This window comes from Panicum virgatum, chromosome 8K (genome assembly GCF_016808335.1).
Source record: "Panicum virgatum strain AP13 chromosome 8K, P.virgatum_v5, whole genome shotgun sequence".
NCBI classification, from domain to species: domain Eukaryota; kingdom Viridiplantae; phylum Streptophyta; class Magnoliopsida; order Poales; family Poaceae; genus Panicum; species Panicum virgatum.
This window is the reverse complement of record NC_053143.1, coordinates 12702451-12724062: the sequence shown is the minus strand read 5'-3', so window position 1 is coordinate 12724062 and position 21612 is coordinate 12702451. Positions and strand designations below refer to the sequence as shown.

Genomic DNA, 21612 nt, shown 5'->3' with positions numbered 1-21612 from the left:
CACGGCCCTGGATGACGAGGCGGGGAGCTGGCGGCGCGGCGGCATGCAGTGAAGGCCGCCGGGGGCGGTGAAGACGAGGGCGTGCGCGCGGAGTGGAGGCCGGGGCGGCGAAGCCGAGGTGGCACGGGGCCGGGGCTGGGATGGCGGACGTCAACGGCGGCGGCGCTCGCAGGGACGACGGCGCTCGGTGACGTTGGGCTCGCGTGGCGGGGCTCTGGGCGGCGACGCCGACGGCGGCGGTGCTCGGGGATGTTGGGCTCGCGCGGTGGGGTGAGCAGGGGACGGCGGCGGCACCAAAAGAAACAAGTGTTTGGGGGAAGGGCGAAGGAGGGAGGAAGGAAATATATGGGGGGGCCTTTTTGTCCAGGGTGAAGCCACCACCCGGGACAAAAGGTCCTTTTGTCCCGGGTGGTGGCTTCACCCGGGACAAAATGTGTTTTTGGGCGGGCCGGGAAAATTCCAGCCCGCGGCCCACCTTTAGTCCCGGGTGGATCTACCACCCGGGACAAAAGGGGCCCGTTTTCCCTTGTTCCCGCCTAATGTTGTGTTTGTTTTTGTTTCTTTTTATTTCTCTTTTAAAATTGGCTTTCATTTGTTAATTCAGTTAATAAAATTATGATTCCAAAAATTATGGAATAAAATTTCTTATCTCTATATAAACTTGATAAACGCAACAAAAATAATTAATTTTCATTCAAGTGATTGGGTCAATGAAATATCTAACTTATTTGAAATCATATTTGTTATTTTGACCATGCAAAAATATATTAGGTGAATTTTTTTTTTCAAACTGTTGCTTTTCGACAGAAAGTGGATTCTATCACGATATTAACGTTTAAAAAGTGAATTTTAGATAAAATTAAGCAATTTCATGATATTAATGAGTAGTGTGTGAGTTTGAGAGATAGTGTGTGTTAGTGAGATTGTGTGTGTTAGTGAGAGAGTATAGTGTGTTAATATGAATGTAATTTCATGAAATAAATAAAATTAGTTGAGTAATCCATTATTGAATGAAAATTATAATTGAGTCTAGTAATTAAGTGAAAAATATATAAAATAATATATATAACACATAAAGTATAATTGTCCAGTACATATATAATAAAAGTATTCGAATTGCGATTATGTTTTTATACAATAATATAAAATGATTCAAGTACATGAAGGATTAGTGGTAACAGACTTTCTCTTCACAAATGTCCCTTGATTATGATCACGGCGCAAGTATTGAGCATCATCATTGGCTAGCAGGATGCATGGATCAGCATTTACTTCGAAAGGTGGAATGGCAACAAAATTATTATATTCTTCTGAAAAGTCTGTCTTGTCCTCCACTCCAACGATGTTTCTCTTCCTGATAGAACTATGTGTCGCTTAGACTCATCCTTTTGCTTGTTTATCCCCTTCTTTGGCTTGCTGGACATATCCTTAATGTAGAAAACCTGAGCGACATCCTGGGCTAGGACAAATGGCTCGTCTCTATACCCAAGATTGTTGAGATCAGCTATTGTCATCCCATACTCATCTTTTGTTACCCCTCCTCCAGATAGCTTAACCCATTGGCAACGAAATAGAGGCACCTTGAAATTGGGACCGTAATCCAGCTCCCATATCTCTTCAATGTAGCCGTAATATGTGTCTTTTTTTCCATTATTGTTCGTAGCATCCATACGAACACCGTTGTTTTGGTTGGTACTCTTTTTATCTTGGGCTATCGTATAAAATGTGTTTCCATTTATCTCGTACCCTTGGTATGTTAAGATATTCCAAGATGGTCCCCTAGCCAATAAGAACAGTTGTTCACTTATATCCATGTTATGCATTAGATGCTTCCGCAACCAGCTGCAGAAAGTGTTCATATGCTCACGTGTAATCCATGCCTCAGACTTTTCCGGGAAATTGGAGAGCAGAATTTTCTTGTGTTCCTCGATATATGGGTCAACCAAGGATGATTGTTGAAGAACCGTATAATGCACTTTCTTGAATGAGAAATCATCTGTGCAGACATAAGATTTCTTTCCTAATGTACCCTTTCCAGTTAGTCTCCCCTCATATCGCGATTCAGGGACTCCAATCGGTTTAAGGTCATCAATAAAGTCAACACAAAAGTCAATGACCTCCTCAGTTCCGTAGGCACTGGCGATGCTTCCTTCTGGACGAGCTCTATTACGAACACATTTCTTGAGTACCCCCATGAACCTTTCGAATGGGAACATGTTGTGTAGAAATACTGGTCCGAGGATATCAATCTCTTTGACAAGATGCACTAGAAGATGTGTCATGATGTTGAAGAAAGATGGTGGAAATATCAGCTCAAAGCCAACAAGACATTGCACCACATCGTTTTGCAGTTTTATCAAAATCTCCGGGTCAATTATCTTCTGAGAAACTGCGTTGAGGAAGGCACATATCTTCACGATGGTTTTCAACCGTCCTTGCGTTGGAACGCAGAATGCTCTAACGGATTTCTTGCTGGCGCAGAAGAAGATGGCGGAGCTGAAAGCTCCGAGTTTGGTGGTGACGAACCGTAACGCCGCAATAAATCCTCAAGATCAAACGGAGGTTCCTCGCCCCTTGCCATGCATTCTCTATATTCTTTTTCCAAATAACGGAGCGCTGCCCTATGAAAAGCACTAGGTTTTTTGGACCGACGACCTACTCGAGTTGTGCCCTTCTCTCCAGAAGGACAACGATCACCCCCACCGGCGCCACTCTCTCCAGCTGCTGAAGCCATATTTTACTGAAAAATACCTTTATTTTCCACAAAATTATAAATTATTACCATTACAATGCAAAAATTATTTACTATTACAATTACAATGATTAGATTAATAACTCTTGCAAATAACAATGAAATCATATAAAAAGACAAAATGTATCATTAATCCTCAAGAAATCTCTAATTAATTGAAAGAATTCTCTATAACTTCTAATTACTTTGACACCCTTCAGTTCCAGGAGTACACTCTTTTCAATATCCAGAAACCCTCTAGAAGAAAAATAAACCTTTATTTCTGAAAATGTATATGTCAGTAACCTCAACCCTGCAGTGATGACACTGCCTTTCGGGGGGGGGGACACGGTGCGGTACAAGGATGTCACCAATCGGCCAGTCGCAGCACCAACATTTACGATTAATAGACACAGCACTTGGCACAGGCAGTATGCTCGTTGATATGCTCTCAGTACAACAACGGTCATGCTGACTGCGTCAAATGCTGTCTTCTTATCAATCGAAAGTGCTGGTGATGCGACCAACCGATTCGCGACGTGTTTATAGCGCATCGTGTATTCCCAAAAAGTAGTGCCATCACCGTTGGATGGAGATTAACGACGTATACTTGTTTCGAAATAAAGATTTTTTTAGCTTCTAGATGGTTTCAATGTGAGCCTGAATAAATACATCACTAGAGTATCAGAATAATCCATTCATATTACAAAAAATTCTAATATACTCATTTCATTAATTCAATTTCATTAATTCATTCATGAATACAAAAAATCAACTATCCACAATATGGTCGTGTATATAAGTACATCACATGAAGTGTCTACACTCTCTAAAAATTTCTACTATCCACATACTCATCTAAATCTAAAAGAAAATCACACCTACATATGCAATCTAGCTAAATGTCCAAGAAATGAGCTAGCTACACATTTTCTCTATTTCTAAAGCATGAAATGAGCTATACAAGCCAAGGAAGAAGAGAAAAACAAGCCCCAAACCTTTAGCGCCGATGGATGGACGGGGAATCAAAAATCTTCACAAATGTGGTGAAGAAATGAGCAAGAACTCCTCCCTCCCGAGCCGAGAACAGTAAGAAACAAGTGAGCTGAATGGCTCGGGCGAGGGGAGAGAGAAGGGGATAAGGGGGGCCAAGGCCTTTTGTCCCGGTTGGAGACACCAACCGGGACAAAATGGGGGCCTTTTGTCCCGGTTGGTGGTTCCAACCGGGACAAAAGGGTACGTGGGCCTTTTGACCCGGTTGGATCCACCAACCAGGACAAAAGGGCCCCATTTTGTCCCGGTTGGTGTCTCCAACCGGGACAAAAGGCCTTGGCCCCCCGCTGACCCGGCTAGCCGTTGGACCCGGAACAAAAGCCACCTATTGTCCCGGGCCCAAAGGCTGCCAGGACAAATGGTCTGGAACGAAGGCCTATTCTGTAGTAGTGCTAGCAAGTAGTGCGACCCCTCTATTGTTTTTTTAAAAAAAAACTCACATAAAAACTTATGATGGTCAAACATTATTATAAACTTGTAACGCTTACTGCTTGTTATGAAAACAGAATAGAGCGTTCGTCACAATATAATATCAGAATACTTTACGACGATTTCAGACTAGGCTCGGCGACGAACATTTGATTTAATTTTCATCACAAAATCGTACTCATCCGTGCAAAAAAATCGTAAAAGGCGAGCTTGCGACATTTCGCTCAGTTGTCACAAGGTATTCGTCATAGAACGTTATATGTGTCGTCGTGTGTCTATCTTCACAAATGGGGCCGCCGCTGCAGTTGAATTTGGAAGACATACAAGCAACAGCCACAACCCAACAATTCAAAGCGACAGGATATTCTTTTGATCCGAAAATTTTATATAGGCATAAAAAAAAAGAGTTAGAGGGGAGAGAGAGTACCGTGACAACGGAGGAAGTAGCTGGACGCCACGCCCGGCTTGGCGTTTTGCCGGTGTTCCTCGCGAGTCCAACAACAAACTGCTGGAATTTCCAGCTACTCGCCCGTCAGCTCCATCGACCCGGCACGGGTCCGGCGCCCTAGAAATGATCGAAGTTAGCGCGTGCCCATCTGCGCCCTCCTGGCCGCAAGCGCGTGGCAGCCACACAACCTTTTCCCCGGCCGGCTACTAGACACCTTGCATTCTCGGTGTACTCTGTAGGTGCCTGCTTGCCGTGCAACAGGGAGCTGAATCTCTGTTCCGCCTCTCGTCGTGCTGTAGTGATGTGATGATTACATTGAACAAGTCAGCACCAAACACCGTGCCCGTGTGTATATAGATCGATGGAGAGTACCTGAATCCCCACAAGTCACAAGAACCTCGAGAGGTTGGAGCATTGCATTGCTTCCATGTCTGTTACCTCCAAACAAAGCTTAAGCCAAGTGCTGTGAGACTGCTGCTTGCCTGATCGAAGAGACATGGCTCGGTCTTGCAGCTGGCTCCTGCTGCTCGCTCTTGCCCTGGTTGCGCGCTGTGGCCGTGCCGCAATTGTGGAGCACACGTTCGACGTAGTATCTCTCACTGACCCCCCATATGTTCCCACTTTTTCTTCTTTTTAGCGGTCATGCAGGAAACTGAATGATGGAGTGCAAATCTTCAGGTGGGCAATTTCTCCATAAGCCAGCTCTGCCGGCCGGCGACGGTCATCACCGCCGTGAACGGCCAGCTTCCCGGCCCGACGATCCACGCCCACGAGGGCGACACGGTGGCGGTCCACGTCCTCAACAACTCACCCTACAACCTCACCATTCACTGGTACATGTACCAACAAATGAATCACGTACTGCATTGCTACCTAGCTATCAGCAAGCTGTTTATTTTTTTTTCTCATCACCTGTATTACATTGGTGTGTGACCATATATACAAGTACAGGCATGGTCTCTTCCAGCGCGGGACGCAGTGGGCGGACGGCCCGGAGATGGTGACGCAATGCCCCATCTGCCCCGGCGGCCGCTACACCTACCGGTACAACGTGACCGGGCAGGAGGGGACGCTGTGGTGGCACGCGCACAGCTCCATGCTCCGCGCCACCGTCCATGGCGCCATCGTCATTCGACCGAGGAACGGCGACCATGGGTACCCTTTCCCAAAGCCTCACAAGGAGGAGATCATAATGCTGGGTACGTACTACTGGCCACCAAAGTTTTATCCTTCCCAAGTTCCCATCTCTCAATCCCAGTCCAAGTTTTTGCACGCCGTTGTCATAGAAATCATCATGTTGTATGTAGGCGAGTGGTGGAACCGGAACGTGTTCGACTTGGCGCGCAAGGCCTTCCTCGCAGGCACTCTGGTGGATCCGGCCGATGCCTACACCATCAATGGCATGCCTGGGGACTTGCACAGGTGTTCGAGCAGCAGTAGCCGCAAGCCAAGTATGACACATGACTCTCTGTTCGATTGATGATCATCGTTCACCATTAACCATCACTGTTCTGCCGGTTAGTTAAATTTCTGAGCACATCTCGCTCGTAGGAACGTTCAAGCTCAAGGTGCAGAGCAACCGCACCTACCTGCTCCGGATCATCAACGCGGCGGTGAACACGCCCATGTTCTTCAAGATCGCCGGGCACAGCTTCACCGTCGTTGGCGCCGACGCGAGCTACACGACGCCGTACGAGACTGACGTCGTCGTCGTCTCGCCCGGGCAGACGGTGGACGCGCTCATGGTCGCCGGCGAGAGGGCGTCGCAGCGGTACTACATGGTGGCCTCCCCTTACAACAGCGCGCACCCCGACGTGCCATTCCGAGAAGGCGCCGCCACCGCCGTCGTGGAGTACGCCGCCGCCGGAGCGCCGAGAACCAGGGCGCGGCGGCGGCCGTTGTTCGGTCCGATGCCACCCTTCAACGACACGGCGACGGCACACCGGTTCTTCACGAGCCTGACCGCGCTCCTCCGCCCGGGCCACCCCACCGTCCCTCTCGCCGTGGACACCCGCATGTTCGTGACCGTCGGGCTAGGCCTCGCCGCCTGCCGGCCGGAGCAGACGCGGTGCATGCAGCAGGGGGTCGCGGCGAGCATGAACAACGCCTCCTTCGAGCTCCCCACCGCCATGTCCCTCCTCGAGGCGCACTTCAGGAACGTGACCGCCGGCGTCTACACCCGGGACTTCCCCGACCAGCCGCCGCTGGAGTTCAACTACGCCAAGCCGCCGAGCAGCATGGACGCCACGACGGCCAAGTCGACCAAGGTGAGGACGGTGAGGTACAACGCGACGGTGGAGGTGGTGCTGCAGAACACGGGGCTGCTGGCGAGGGAGAGCCACCCGATGCACCTCCACGGACACAATTTCTTCGTGCTCGCGCAGGGGTTCGGCAACTTCCGCCGGGACGCCGCCGTGGCGCGGTACAACCTCGTCAACCCGCAGGAGAGGAACACCCTCGCCGTGCCGCCGGGCGGCTGGGCCGTCATCCGCTTCGTTGCGAACAACCCGGGTACGGTGATGGATGACCATGACACACTAACTTGTTTGTGTTGGTTTGATTTATTTCTGAAAGGATTTGTAGGTATGTGGATCATGCATTGCCACTTTGACGCTCATCTGCCAATAGGGCTGGCAATGGCGTTCGAGGTGCTAGACGGGCCAACTCCGGAGACGGCACTTCCTCCACCACCGGCTGACTTGCCCCAGTGTTGAGAGTTTTCGATCGGAACGTGGAAGACCAGTCAAGAGATGTCAAAAGAAGTAGCTAGAGAGAGCCATTAATTCCATAACGATTTTTCTTGATCGAGCATGTATGTTTATACTTCGAGCTCATTTTTCAACTAGCTAGGAGCTGTTTGGAATTTTGCTTTTAGAATTGCAATTCATCAATCACGTTCATGAAACATTTGTACTAGCTCGGAATGCAGTTCCAATTTTGTACTCTTTTTATAAGGAGTAAAAATCGATACAATTCCTAATCACACAACACACATTGACCCCAGGTAAAAATGCATTTGTAGGATAATGCGTCCGTCTTTGAAAACACATTTCCAGAGACAGGTTACCCCCTCCCTCCACTAGCCCCCCTGAAAATCGATTTGTAGAGGTGGGCCACCCCACACACACCCGCCCCGTAAATAGGTTTCTAGAGACGGGTGCGGGGTGACCCATCCCTAGAAATGAGCTTTTCAGCTTGCCAAAAAATTTACCGATTTGAATTTGAAATTTTCAGTTTTGTTTCCCACTATGTTTTAAAATTTGGATTCCCGCCAATTTTAAGCTATCAAGCTAGTTTGTGATGGAACGTCACTGTGATCAAGAAATGAAATATATTTGATAAATATAAATACTTACGTGTACCAAATTAAATCATATGGAAATAAAACATCATTATAGAACATCATTAGAGACTTAGAGTACATCATTAAAGTGCATATTGAATATATGTTTTTCCTCTATTCCCTACGAACGCTACTAGAGACGTCACGGCCAGTGCTCTTGATTCTCCCACTCACGACGGCCAATGTATTTAGGGTCCGTTGCTAATTCCTGTGGATGGTAAAAATATTTGCCCCTTACATTGACAACTTTATGCATAATGAAACGGCACAAGCCCTCGATAACATTTAGAAGTTGTTGCTCATGGAGTTGCGTACAATGCTTTTTTGGGTGAATTTGCAATTATTGAACCCACACAAAAATTAACCAAGTGTTAGTTAGAGTAAAAAAAACTATACACATATGCATTTATCCCTAATAAAGAGTAACCCCATACACATTCAGGATCAACAGTGAGCTTCTCTACTCTTCTCCTTCACATGTGTGATCAAGTTGTATGAATGGACGAATAAATTGTGGGTTGAGGGGAGGCTCCTTTTATAGCCAAAGAGGTATGTTCCAACCAGAAGTAATATGGAAGCATACCCCCTGGGCTTGAGGTTTAGTAGGCTCTACTCCTCGCCAAAATGCACTTGGACGGGTGCTCGTCTGGGTTCAGGCAACCCAGGGGGTTCAGTGGCCTAGCTAGCACTCCCCAGGACCACCTTCCTCTGGTTGACTGACAGGTGGGTCCTGGTCTTATCCCTTGGGTCCTTGTGCCTTGGCGTGCCCATTTCCTCTGGTTCGTGGGCTCTTCTTGTAAGTGAGACACAGGACAGGATCATTTATGCATTTCTTCTGTGTTCACTTGCGTTTTTCTTACTTTCCACTTGTGAGTGTCTGCAAATCAAAATTCACCAAAACTCGTGGAACCAATTAGATTCAAGCCCTATAACTAAGTTTGGTGATTATTTGTTATGAAAATCTGCATGAGTTGACTGTTGATTTTACGACTTAAGGACCATCAACACCTGTGCAGATTTATTAATAAGAAAGTCATCGACCAGAAGGGTGAATACTACTATGATGGAAAAAAGAACATAGATAATAGAAGTAAATATGATAATATTGTGTAAAACTTTTGTTGCACTTTGTATGTAATTAAGCATGGTATATTTATCTATATATGTTTAACCTTTTATGTAATTAAATATATGTATATAGCTATGCATATCTATGTATGTGTATGTAAATATATATGAGCTCCAATAATTATATGTATATAGATATTCGTTTATATAATTTATGCTTAATATTTACCATATATATAAGAATTCACATATACTTATATACTTATGTATATGTGAATCCCCATATGTACATATGGTAAATATTAAAGACAAATATTATATAAATAAATATGTATAGATGTATTAGTAGAGTTCATACTCAGCTTAGAATTCAAATAAAAAAGTATAATTGATATAAAAAAGAAATAAATGGAAAGGAAAAGAGAAAAAAAAAAGACCTTTACCAACCGGAACCTTAGGGTGTGCCCACCACGTCAGAGCTGGCAGCCCCTTTGGTCCCGGGTGGGACTAACGCTCCCCTTTAGTCCCAACAACAGGGATTTTCCAACCGGGACAAATCAAGAGTTCTGTAGTAGTGGAACGAAAACAAAAAATCATTATCTCCGTGATCCTCATTTCTCCATTGCTTCTATCACTTTATTTTTAATAGCGTGTTATGGTTTTCTTCGAATCTATGTGGCAAAAACGCATTGTTGTATACAGGGGACTAGAAAAAAATGCATATATGCACATCATTAAAGTGCTTTGATTATCTTGAATAACTATGCATTTATTATTTCCTACAATTTTCGTATCTTGATATGCAGATAATCAAGATATGAAAATTGATACGTTATCCCATACAATTATTCCCTGCATCTTCGTCTACATGGAACGCAATCAAAATCTCTTTCAGTCGTCAAACGCCGCACGCTGGGCCGCCGCTGAAGACGCGGAAGTTGACCGGCGCGGCGAGGGCGTAGTTGAACGAGTAGGGCGTGCCGGCGACGACGGGCTGCTTGAGGACGCACATCCCGTCGTCCACCTCCACCTTGCCGGCGTCCAGCGGCTCCGCGCTGCCGTCGACGCCGTCGCACGTCACGTGCACCCTCACCATCGGGCAGGGGCACTCGGAGCGGAACGTCACCTTGTGCTCCGGCTGGCCGCCGAAGAAGAGCCCCGTCTCCTCCACCGCGAAGGAGATGTCGGACGGCCGGCAGCCCCGCTGGGCCTCGCCGCCGGGCAGGTAGCAGCCAAGGAGAGCGACGAGGAAGAACACGCGACGACCTGTCGCTTTGGCCATGATCGAGATCGGTCTCGTTGCTTCTTTTGCCAATCTTTTTTTTTCTGTCTCTCCTATTGATGTGTCAGGAAAAGCCTCATGGCTCGTCTGTTCAGATATATAGGCCAGGAAATTATGTTCAGTGCTATTTTGGCATCATGGATTATATATGAATATGGAAACTTTTGATTCCTTGTAGACTAGAAATGATACGTATGGTCAATTATGTTCACACGATCGATTTTCAATTTCTATCTTAGAAACACTAGAATTCCAGAACTTTCGGGGTATCTGTTTGGCAGGTCTCTACCTCTTGTTGGGAAAAAAAGTAGCAGTGTAGATGAAGAATTTAGGGATAAGGTACCGTTGAATAATTAGGCAATTGTCTTATTAAATTCCGAATTACATAAATCATGATATCAGAAAACATAATTAAATACTGAACTAAATAGCAGCGTACGCACTTAGCTTTTTTCTTCGGAAAGACGAATGGCGCTAACGGGACGACGGTGCTTGTACGAACGGAGTGCAGCAGACGACGTCACAGACGACGATATGCCGTAGCACCAGACTTGGACGGAGGACGAGCCGTGGCGAAGATCGTTAAGCAGTCACGCCGGGCGTTTCCCAAAAACCTTATTCGCCCTCTCCCGGTGCAGGATCCCAAAGGCGAAAGGTTCTGGAGACCTGCTCTCCCGTTCGCCGGTGCACCCCGGCGTTCGGGATGGAGAAGACTACGGTAGCGGCACAGCAGCGAGAGGAGGCAAACCCTAACTCAGATTAGATTGATTTTGGTGGTGGCTGATAGGTTGTATATATAGGAGAGCCCACGACCTTGTGCCGTAATCGGATCCGTAATCTGATTAGGAAACCGACTAGGCCTTTCATATCTCATAAACTTAATAGCCAATCAACTAAAAAATAAAACAGCAAAAGGAAACCGCGCTCCCGCAAGGCGAGGAGAAAAATTTCGGCGGACCATTCACGCGGACGTCGTGTGCCCGGCCCGTGCCCGAGCGGCCTGGCCCGGCGAGGCGAGATGGGACTAAAGGTTTGCACCACTCCTACAGTTCCTCATGCTCATATGGGCCTTTGAGATTTATTTGGAATTAGTTGAAATATTCATTGGACCAAGCCCAAATTCCCAAATTCCAACAATCTCCCACCAGATCTCAAATGCCCATTTTGAGATTTGCTTGTTTTTCACTACTGTTTGATATACCAATGTTTTTAGTGAGGACTGTTAAGTTGAACTCTCACCTAGAGTTTCAAGCTATACTTATCCACAACTTGAACAATGGACTACGCCTTGAATTGCAAGTTTAGTGCGAACAAGTTTCACTCAGAATCATAACCAGTACATGGCTGCCAGTAGCCTACTCCGCGGGTGGAGCATATACGTCATACTCCCTGGTCTCTTCATGAGCTTAGTAGAGATTACCTAAGTCTTATAGACTGCGACATTCAACAGTCGGGCTCATATAGGTGTGCTTCTTTCAAGAATGCTCCGTAGGACAGCATCTTCGCTTAACCAAGCCAATAGAAACACATTAAGGCACATAGCCAACCTACCATATAGCATCTGAGAGTATTGCATCTTCACTAAGAAAGGGTTCTAAAGAAAATTACTCTCCTCAGTTAACCGATAGCTTGTTCTTCCCAGATCCAAATTCACGGGATCTCCAATCACATAGGTTGGGTTACTACTATGGCAATTATATGGGTCTCAAACCCATCTCGCTCGATGCACTTTCTATCACATTCCGTGATAGCCCTTTTGTAAAGGGATCTGCCAGGTTTTTGTCTATTTGAATATAAGTCACACTTATCACTCCGGAGTTTCTCATCTTTCTGACAGACTTTAGTCATCTTTTAACATGTTTTGATGACTTTGCATTATCTTTAGCACTGTTCACTTTGACTATCACCGTTTGATTCTCACAGTTCATAAGGATAGCTGGCACTGGTTTCTCAACCACAGGCAAGTCCATCAAGAGCTCACGCAGCCACTCTGCCTCAATAGTGGCTGTATGCAAAGCATTAAGTTCTGCTTCCATGTTTGACATCGTCAAAATGGTATGTTTGCAAGACCTCCAAGGGTAAACACATACCCACTCGTGGCATAAAGCTCATTAGCATCAGATATCCAGTTCAAATCACTATATCCCTCAAGCATAGCAGGGTGCCCAGAATAGTGAATCACATAACTCATAGTACCAACTAAATAGCACATAACCCTTTCAAGTGCATGCCAATGATCAGTACCCGGGTTGGACATGAACCTGCTCAATTTACTCACAGCAAAAGATATGTCGGGTCACGTTGCGCTAGCTAAGTACATGAGTGAATCAATTATCTGGGAGTTTCTCGGCTGATCTTTCGCAATCTTCTTGTTCTTTCGAAGTATCACACTGGGATCATAAGGAGTTAGAGAAGGCTTGCTATCTACATAGCCAAAGCGACTAAATATCTTCACCACATAATGAGAATGCAAAAAAGTAATCCTTTTCTCACCCTTAATCAGCTTGATGTTCAGAATCACATCAGTTTCTCCCAGATCTTTCATATCAAAACTCTTTGATAGAAAAGACATGACCTCATTGATCGCATCAATATTTGTGCCAAAAATTAGTATGTCATCCACATACAAACACAATATGACTCCTGCACCCCCACCATAGCGATAGTACACACATCTATCAGCCTCATTTATAACAAAGCCCGCAGAAGTTAAAGTTCTGTCAAACTTCTCATGCCATTGCATAGGCGTTTGTTTCAGGCCATACAAGGACTTCAATAATTTGCACACCTTGCTTTCTTGACCCTTCACTACAAACCCATCAGGCTGATCCATATAGATCTCTTCATCCAACTCTCCATTTAGAAAAGCTGTCTTTACATCCATTTGATGAACGATAAGACCATATGAGACAACTAGGGAAAGAAGTGCTCGAATAGTAGTTAGTCTAGCAACCAATGAGTACGTGTCAAAGAAGTCTTCGTCTTCTTTTTGTGTGTAACCTTTAGCCACAAGCCGAGCCTTGTACTTCTCAATAGTACCATCAGGCCTAAACTTCTTCTTGAACACCCATTTGCAACCCACATGTTTGCAACCATAGGGTCGCTCAGTGAGTTCCCATGTACCATTGGATAAAATTGAGTCCATCTCACTTTGGACAACTTCTTTCCAATCATCTGCATCTGAAGATGCATATGCCTCAGCAATAGTAGTGGGTGTGTCATCCACAAGGTATATAGTAAAATCATCACCAAAGAATTTTGCAACCCTTTGTCTCTTGCTCCTTCGAGAAGCTTCACTGTCATCCTTGTCAAGGATTTCCTCATGCTCAACTGGTTGTTCAGAAGTCTCAGTAACAATAGGAGCAACTAGTTCAGTAGTTATCTCAGAAGAAAACCTAGAGATGCTATGCATATTTTTCATAGGAAATATGTTCTCAAAAAATGTTGCATCACGAGATTCCATAATACTATCATCATGCAAATCAGGTACCTCAGATTTAACTACTAAAAATCTATAAGCTATACTCCTCTGAGCATATCCTAGAAAGACACAATCCACTGTTTTAGGTCCCAACTTGCGTTTCTTGTTGATTGGGATATTGACCTTCGCCAAGCATCCCCATGTGCGCAAGTAAGAAAGTGATGGTTTTCTCCACATCCATATCTCATATGGAGTCTGTTCTTTATTTCTATTTAGAACTCTATTCAAGACATGACTCGCAGTCAATAAAGCCTCCCCCCACCATGCTTTGGATAAACCAGCAGTGTCTAACATGGCGTTAACCAAGTCAGTCAACGTGCAGTTCTTTCTCTCAGCAATCCCTTTTGACCCGGGTGAGTAGGAAGGCGTCCTGTCATGAATAATACCATGTTCCTCACATAATTCATCAAAAAAATTGGGAAAATATTCACCACCACGATCTGACCTTAAACGTTTGATCTTTCTCTCTAGTTGATTTCCAACTTCGGTCTTATAGATTTTAATGTAGTCTAGCGCTTCATCTTTAGTTTGCAACAAGTAAACATAGCAAAATCTAGACGCATCATCAATCAAAATCATGAAATATCTCTTTCCACCTTTTGTCAACACACTATTCATCTCGTACAGATCAGAATGTATAAGTTTGAGAGGTGCCAAGTTTCTCTCCTCAGCTGCCTTGTGAGGCTTTTCGAGGCTACTTCGATTGCACACAACTATGGCACTTTGAACCTTTGGCAATGGTGAAATTCGAAATTAAACACATATTGGATAATCGAGACATCAAGCCAAAATTAATGTAACATAAACGAGAGTGACAAACACTTGCATCATCATTAACAGCACCACAAATATGGTTCGCTGACTTATTACTAAAATCTACAAGGAAAAAGCAGAACAAGCCTCCGCAATCATAGCCTTTACCAATGAATTGTCCATATTTCGACACAACTTATTTATTGGACTCTAACACTACCTTAAACCTATCCTTGCATAGAAGGGAGACGCTCACTAGATTCTTATTGATAGTTGGGACATGTTGCACGTTCTTCAGCTGCACGATCTTCCCCGAAGTAAACTTCAGATCTATCATACCAACACCACGAATAGAAGCATGTGACTCGTTTCCCATCATCACGCTTGAACCTTGGACGGCCTGATAAGAAGAAAACAGAGAGATGTCAACACACACATGAACATTAGCACCTATATCGAACCACCAACTCATGGATTGAAATACTGAAAGAACAGTAGACAGATTACCGTACCCATCCTCAGTGCTGCCCAGAGTTGTCATGTTGACATCCTTGGATCCTCCTGATCCCTCATTATCCTTTGCCTTGCGGTCAGCACGGTTTGGACAATCTCTTGCGAAGTGTCCCCCTTCACCGCACGTGAAGCAAGCTCCTTTGGCATTTGTGTTCTTCTTCTTCTTGAAGGTAGTAGTCTTGACAGGCTTGTGGGCTGCCTTCTTGTTCTTGCTGTGTGGGTGGTTCTTCTACACACTGGCGGAGCTTCTCAAGGGCCAAAGGGGCCATGGCCCCCTGGCTTTGCAATTTTTGCATTGGATGAACAGTGATGCCCCTCATTTTTTTGAAATCACAGATCAAGCTCCGCCACTGGCTGTGTGATAGCCGGTGGCCGCCGGCGAGACGCTTGGACGTGAGTGCTCACAGATCGAATCGAGAGAGATAGGTCAGGGAGAGCAGAGAGCTCCTTTCCCTTTCGTGTTTCTGTTTTCAGATTAACAATAGTGGATGGTTACTGTAACATAATTATTGCAAACTATGGATTAAGTAGGCTCATTAGATTCGTCTCGCGATTTACAACCCATCTGTACAAATTTTTTTATAAATAGATTTACATGTGTCTAAACATTCGATGTGATGTTTTTGCTTGTAAACTTTTTGGATCTAAACACACACATAGACAATGGTAGACATGCATGCATGAAGTCGCAGGTGTGGTTCATCAAAGGGAACGCTGATGAGGCAGAGCCATCGGTAAGGTGTCAGTCAATATGGTCTTCATCTTGCCGGTGGAATTCAAGGCCGCGTATTGCTCGCGCTCACCCTCCTTGGGCAGTCCAGCATGTTGTTGCCAAGAAGTCGACGACGCCGGCACCCGCTGCATCTCCTCTCCTGCCTGAGCCTGTGCATTGTCACAAGGTCTGCTTCAACTCAAACCAGATCGCTGCCAATTCTTTCTAAATCGATTCCGGCCGCCACAATGCATCCCTGATGCAAGTAAGAGGTAAAACGGTACCCCCCTCATCATTCTCTTTCTTTTCTCCCAAATCTCAAGCCCTCTTATGCCCTAGATTGCCGACAATTTGATCCATAGCGAGCTCCTGTCCGCCCGCCATGAAGAAATCCGAGTTTTACAATCTAGTCTCTAAAATCTGCTGCTTTATCGACCTCAAAGCACTATAAATAGAGAACCATCCATCACTTTAACACACACCAAGGAGTTTCTCTTCTCTCTTCCACTTTCTAGAGTAGGTTTAGTAGTTTGGGAGTTAGAGTGGAATCGAGCTTGTCTCGGAATTCCGGAGTCATCATCGGATGTCTGATATAAGCTCTTGTATCTTTTCCTTTGATATTTATAAATATGAGTTGTCTTTTTTTATCTTTTCGAGTCAACTTTACTTTCTACATTTATTTATCTTTCCATCTTATCTTGCTTGTGTCCGGAAGTAAGTTTCTCTAGCATAGTCTTTGTTCTCTATCTAGTTTTTTAGGATCTTACCTTATGGGTTTTCTCGCCCGAACTAGGGAGCTCAAGTTAGTTCCCTAGGTTAAGGGAGATTTCTCTTGAAGGCCTCAAGAGAAATCCTAACACCGAGTGCAGATGTGGTGTCTAGCTTAATGTTAGGTAGGAAGTGTGTTCCACTCAATGGAACTACATCGGTAAGGGGCAGGTGGTGACAACTCTGTCCGCCCTTTGTAGTCCACCACGTTTGGGTGCTTTCATAGCAGTAATAGCCGACTGCCGTTGGACTCCCATTTCATCCCCGTTTGAGTCCTTCTCTGAGGCCGCCGAAGTAAGTCCTAAGTTCCCAATAGCTAGTTAGAGGCAAGGTCTAGTCTAGTGAGGCTAGCTCGATAATTTAGAAGTGTTTTAGGCGTCTTATCTCGCTCGTTGTCCTCCCAACTGCTTATTTCTCTAAGATAGTCTCCTGTATCAGATGGTTGCGGAATATAAATTCTATTGAGCATTAGAAACACCAACAACTATCTAGTAGTTTTAAGTGTTAGACTAGTCTTGCTGGGGGACTTTGCCCCACGGGTACTGTTAAAAAAAAAGGGTGTTAGACCAGTCTGACCGGTCTGCCTAACCGGTCGGTGTGCTGACAGTTGCATTTAAGTTTTCTAATTTGCAGAAATGCCTATTCAACACCCCCTCTATGCGATATCGAGGTCCTTTCACTATCCAAAATCCAACATATTATTGTACCACTAAATCTTGGAGGAAAAAACTATCATGCATTTGTGTAAATATAGAAAAAAATAAATTTTTCTTCTCTCTCCTCCATGGATCTAGAAAATTATTTGCTTGGGAATAAGGCTAAAACTTATAGATTGAGCCCAAATGATTTTATAGTCATGTTCTCCTACTAAAACAGCACCACTTCATCCAAAAATTTGAGAAAAATGGAGCCTCAAATGGCAAATCCACACCATGGAGATTTAGATCGAGTTAGAGGCAAAAAGAGCTCCATTTGAGCCTTAAAATTACCCAAAAAGCACAGAAAAATCATGGAGTTAGCATCAACTTACCTCCTACAACTCCCAACTCGAAAGAAATCAAGTTTAAAACCTTCCCTCCCCTTTATATATTTTTTTCGATTTTCAAGTTGCACCTCCCCTGAGCAAACAATGGGTTGTCGGAAGGAGAAAGAAGGTGGTCTGCTAGTTTTGTTAGATATTTTCAGGGGTGGGTCACCGCTCACTCGTCCTCGGAAATGGCCTCCATTTATAGGGTTGAGTGAGGAGGTGACCTGCCTCTACGAATGCCATTTTCAGGGGCGGGTCAGCCCCTTACCCGCCACTGAAAACAGGGGGCATTTTTAGGAGTGGGTATGGGGTGACCCGCCCTCTAAAATAGTAGCATCGCTCCTTTTGTAGGAACCAGTCACATTTTGACCCACCCCTAAAAAAATAGGGGTGTTCCTACAAATCATTTTTTAAGTAGTGTTCAATTAATTTGGTTACAATGGATGGTGTCTTAATTGGTGTATGTGAAAAGAGCTCCACAAACTAACCCATTCAATAATACTCCCTCATAGGAACTGCATCGCGTTAATCTGAATTGTTTTGATGTACATATTATGAGAATAATTTGCAGCAATTCTGTACCCATGTGAATTGTATGAAACTATTGAAGTGTGGCTTAATTATGATAATCGTGCCGGAATTGGTAGCGGGGAATAATTATCACTGCTGGCCCGTATTGCAGCAATTTTGTACCCATGTGAATTGTATGAAATTATTGAAGTGTGGCTTAATTATGATAATGGTGCTGGAATTGGTAGCGGGGAATAACTATCACTGCTGGCCCGTATGAAAGGTCCTTGTTTGGTTTTTGTAATTGAGTGACAATATTAGGTGGACTAATAATGTGGCATATGGAGATACACAGGTGATTAGTCCACAGATGATGATGAGAAGGAACTCATTGCATATGAGACGTGACATGGAGTCATGTGACCAAGGTGGAGAAGATCAAGACAAGGCTTGGCTTGATGGACCGGTTGCAATGGTGAAGGGCAAGTCAAGGCTTTGAAGCGACGGACCGCGAGGCAATGAAGCTTGGGCAAGACTTGGCACCGATGGACCGAGACGACGGTGAAGAGCAAGCAATGTCAAGATTGATGTACCAAAGAGGTCATGTGATGATATGGAGTGGATCATATCATTCATGATTGTGTTGGTGCATTGATTGCATCGACAATTGGTGGATGGAGATAAAAATGGAGATGAAATGGAAATGCGCAAGGCAAAGGTATAATCTAGGGCATTTCATTTCACCAGTCTGAGGTTGAGTAGAGAAGTTCTTGACCGGATTTAGGATAGATGGCCGTACTATCAAGAGGGGCAAACTTGTTTGCATATCAGTCATCTAGTGCCACTTGAGCGATCTAACTTTGCATATGTTGCTAGGATCGAGCGGCATTGAAAGTTATTCAAAAATGATTTGAAAATGCTAACTAAGGCTTAAAGGATTTGATCATCCCGTGGCAGATCATATTGGAGTTGGCATGCTTTGGAAAAAGGATTTTTGTTGTGCTCCTAACTATGGGTTGGATTTTGGAATAGATTTCTGGGTTGATCCATTTTGTTTTGGATCATTTATTCAGTTGGGTTGTGTAGTCCTCTGAATAAGCCTTCCATAGAGTCCAAGATAACCTAATTTTGTTGACGGAGTTAAAAGTTATGAGCGTTTTAGTGTTGGTCGGTTTTGCTGAAAATAGACCTGCGGATGGTTCGCTACTGGGGGTGGACGGTCCGCCGATTTCTGGTTTGAACATGAACAGAACCGTTCTGGACACTGGGTGTTGTCCCAAGTTGTACGGCAGACGGTCCGCCCCTGGGGAGCGGAAAGTCCGCAAGTCACTTCCAGTTTTAGTCAATGTTTTTGTTTCAGGGCGTTCGGGGTTTTGAACGGCGGACGGTCCGCCCCTAAGTGGCGGACGGTCCGCCCGGGGCTCCAACGGTCGACTGTGACATGCAATCATTGCAGTTCTAGCCATTGGGTTTGAATAGCGGACTGTCCGGTTTATTTGAATCAAGGTGCGTGTAAAAAATGCAAAACTCTCATGATTTTCTGATCAAGTTGATGCATAGAAACGATCGTTAGTGAGCATTAACAATGACCAGCAAGAAAACAACTCACAAATGACTAGAAAATGACATGTAAGCAAATGGTTATCACATATCCCTAATGACAATCACTGACGCTTCATCATCTCCTTTTCATGCTCCCTCTCAATCAAATCGAGCCTTCCTTTATTTGTTTCTGGAGAGCTAAAGACCTCCCTAAATTCAGGCTTCACAATTAATGATGTTGCTGTATGCATTAGAGCTGTTCCTTCTTCTACTCCACAATCTTTCACCATCCTTATAACCGCTTTAATGGTAGCGACTGCATTGCATAGAGAAGGTGATGATGCTTCAACACTTGTAGAAATCTTCTCGGCTGCTGCTTCTATCTTCTCACAAGTGCTCTTCTACATCCGAGAGAATGCGCTCTTCTCATCTTTATCACGAACAGCACTGGACAGCCCCTTGCGTTTATTTTTCCCGGGGTTCACTGTCTTCTCAGCCTTCTCTGCAGGTTTTGGTACCTCAAGCATGTCGTCATCACCTTCCTCATCGGAGGATATATCTCCAGAACATGGTGCTGACGCCCCACTAACATGTGACTTGCCAAAAATGATATGCAGATCATCTAGGAATTTTGGTCCTTGCTTTCGAAACTTCACATGCATGCATTTGATTCCTTTCTCACGATTATTGCATCTCTGAAATTAAACAAATAAAATTAACAAGGCACAATTCAACAAAGAACAGAAAAAAAATATTTACAGTGAAAGAATAGTTCTTACAGCAAGGTGTTCATCCCACCATTTCTACGAGCACACAATAGTTTGTTTTGTCTCATCCCATCCAAGACCAGTGGCACAATTCTTGAACTCCATAAACGTTGAATATTCCTTTTTCAACACATCTAACTCGTTCTTCAATTGTTTTTTTGTTCAATTGTCACCGGATTTTTGCGCAATCTTGGAAACAACATTCTTCCAACCGGTAGTAGTGAAAATTCCCATCGGTGTATTCCCAGCTTCTATCTCTTCTTTGCAGGCATCCAACAAATGCCTTACAAATAAAATTATCACCCCAATCTGCCTTGTCACCCATTCTTGAACCAAATAAAGTTTTATTCAATCAATTTGCAGGATGATACTACCAATTTCAATGACAAGATGATACTACCATTGCAGGACCTACCAATTTCAAGAACACCAGCAGAAATCCTCTTGAAAGAAAGCATGGAGCAAGATGCCCAGATGTGAAGTCCTCACCCCCTTAGCTGCGCGAGTCGACCGGAGGGGTGTAGGGCGCGGGAGCAGCGGTGGAGGGGTGAGGCGGGGCGGGGCAGGGCCGGCGGTGTCTGTGTTTAACCACTAAGCTCTCCAAGGTATACCCCGAGGAGATTGATTGTAGGAAGGGACTCGCTGAGATCAGAATGCGAGGGTGCAGGGAACACAAAGATTTAGATAGGTTTAGGCTGCCGGAGCGTAATACCCTACGTCCTGTGTGTTATTTGTATTGCCTTAGGTGTTGTTCGATGAGGTTGTCTCTGTCTTAGAGGGGTCCCTTCCCGCCCTTATATAGTCTGGGGGATAGTGTTACATAGAAAGTCCTAGCTGTGTACTACTAGAGTCCTACTCCAACGTAGTCAGGTAGTTTCCTTGTACATCAACTACTCCTACTGCTATTCGAGTAGTTACAATAGAGGTAAGGTACGTCCATGCGCTATCTCTTACCCTAGAATATTTCATGCCTGTGAGCAGTCCCGCTGCCCCGGGTCTGATAGGCGGCGTCCAGTCGGCCGGAGGGACGGCGGCGGTCCAAGGGGCGGCGGCGGACCAAACCCTCGCTGGAGCAGCGCGCTCCAAGCGCTGGACCGGCGCGCGGCGGCACCGCGAGTCTGCAGGGGCGGGGCAGGGCGGGGCCGGTGGCGACCGGCCGACCGGAGGGGTGGCGGCATACCAAGG

At 45.1% G+C, this 21612-nt stretch overlaps 1 protein-coding gene across 1 annotated transcript; it reads left to right on the top strand.

Moving 5' to 3' along the window:
- The first annotated feature begins 5643 nt into the window (after positions 1-5643).
- LOC120646171 (laccase-25-like) lies at positions 5644-7416 on the top strand. Its single transcript, XM_039922863.1, has 4 exons — positions 5644-5860; positions 5969-6097; positions 6213-7172; positions 7245-7416. The coding sequence occupies exons 1-4, from the start codon at positions 5659-5661 to the stop codon at positions 7373-7375; spliced, it is 1422 nt and encodes a 473-aa protein (XP_039778797.1). The 5' UTR covers positions 5644-5658; the 3' UTR covers positions 7376-7416.
- The last annotated feature ends 14196 nt before the right edge of the window (positions 7417-21612 follow it).

What these genes read in the sequence shown, in the direction of transcription:
- LOC120646171 (XM_039922863.1), top strand. Translation starts at nt 5,659, where the DNA reads ATGGTGACGCAATGCCCCATCTGCCCCGGCGGCCGCTACACCTACCGG. An exon ending in GCACAGGTGTTCGAGCAGCA is followed by an intron (nt 6,098 to 6,212) that starts GTAGCCGCAAGC and finishes TCTCGCTCGTAG; the next exon opens with GAACGTTCAAGCTCAAGGTG. An exon ending in CTTCGTTGCGAACAACCCGG is followed by an intron (nt 7,173 to 7,244) that starts GTACGGTGATGG and finishes AAGGATTTGTAG; the next exon opens with GTATGTGGATCATGCATTGC.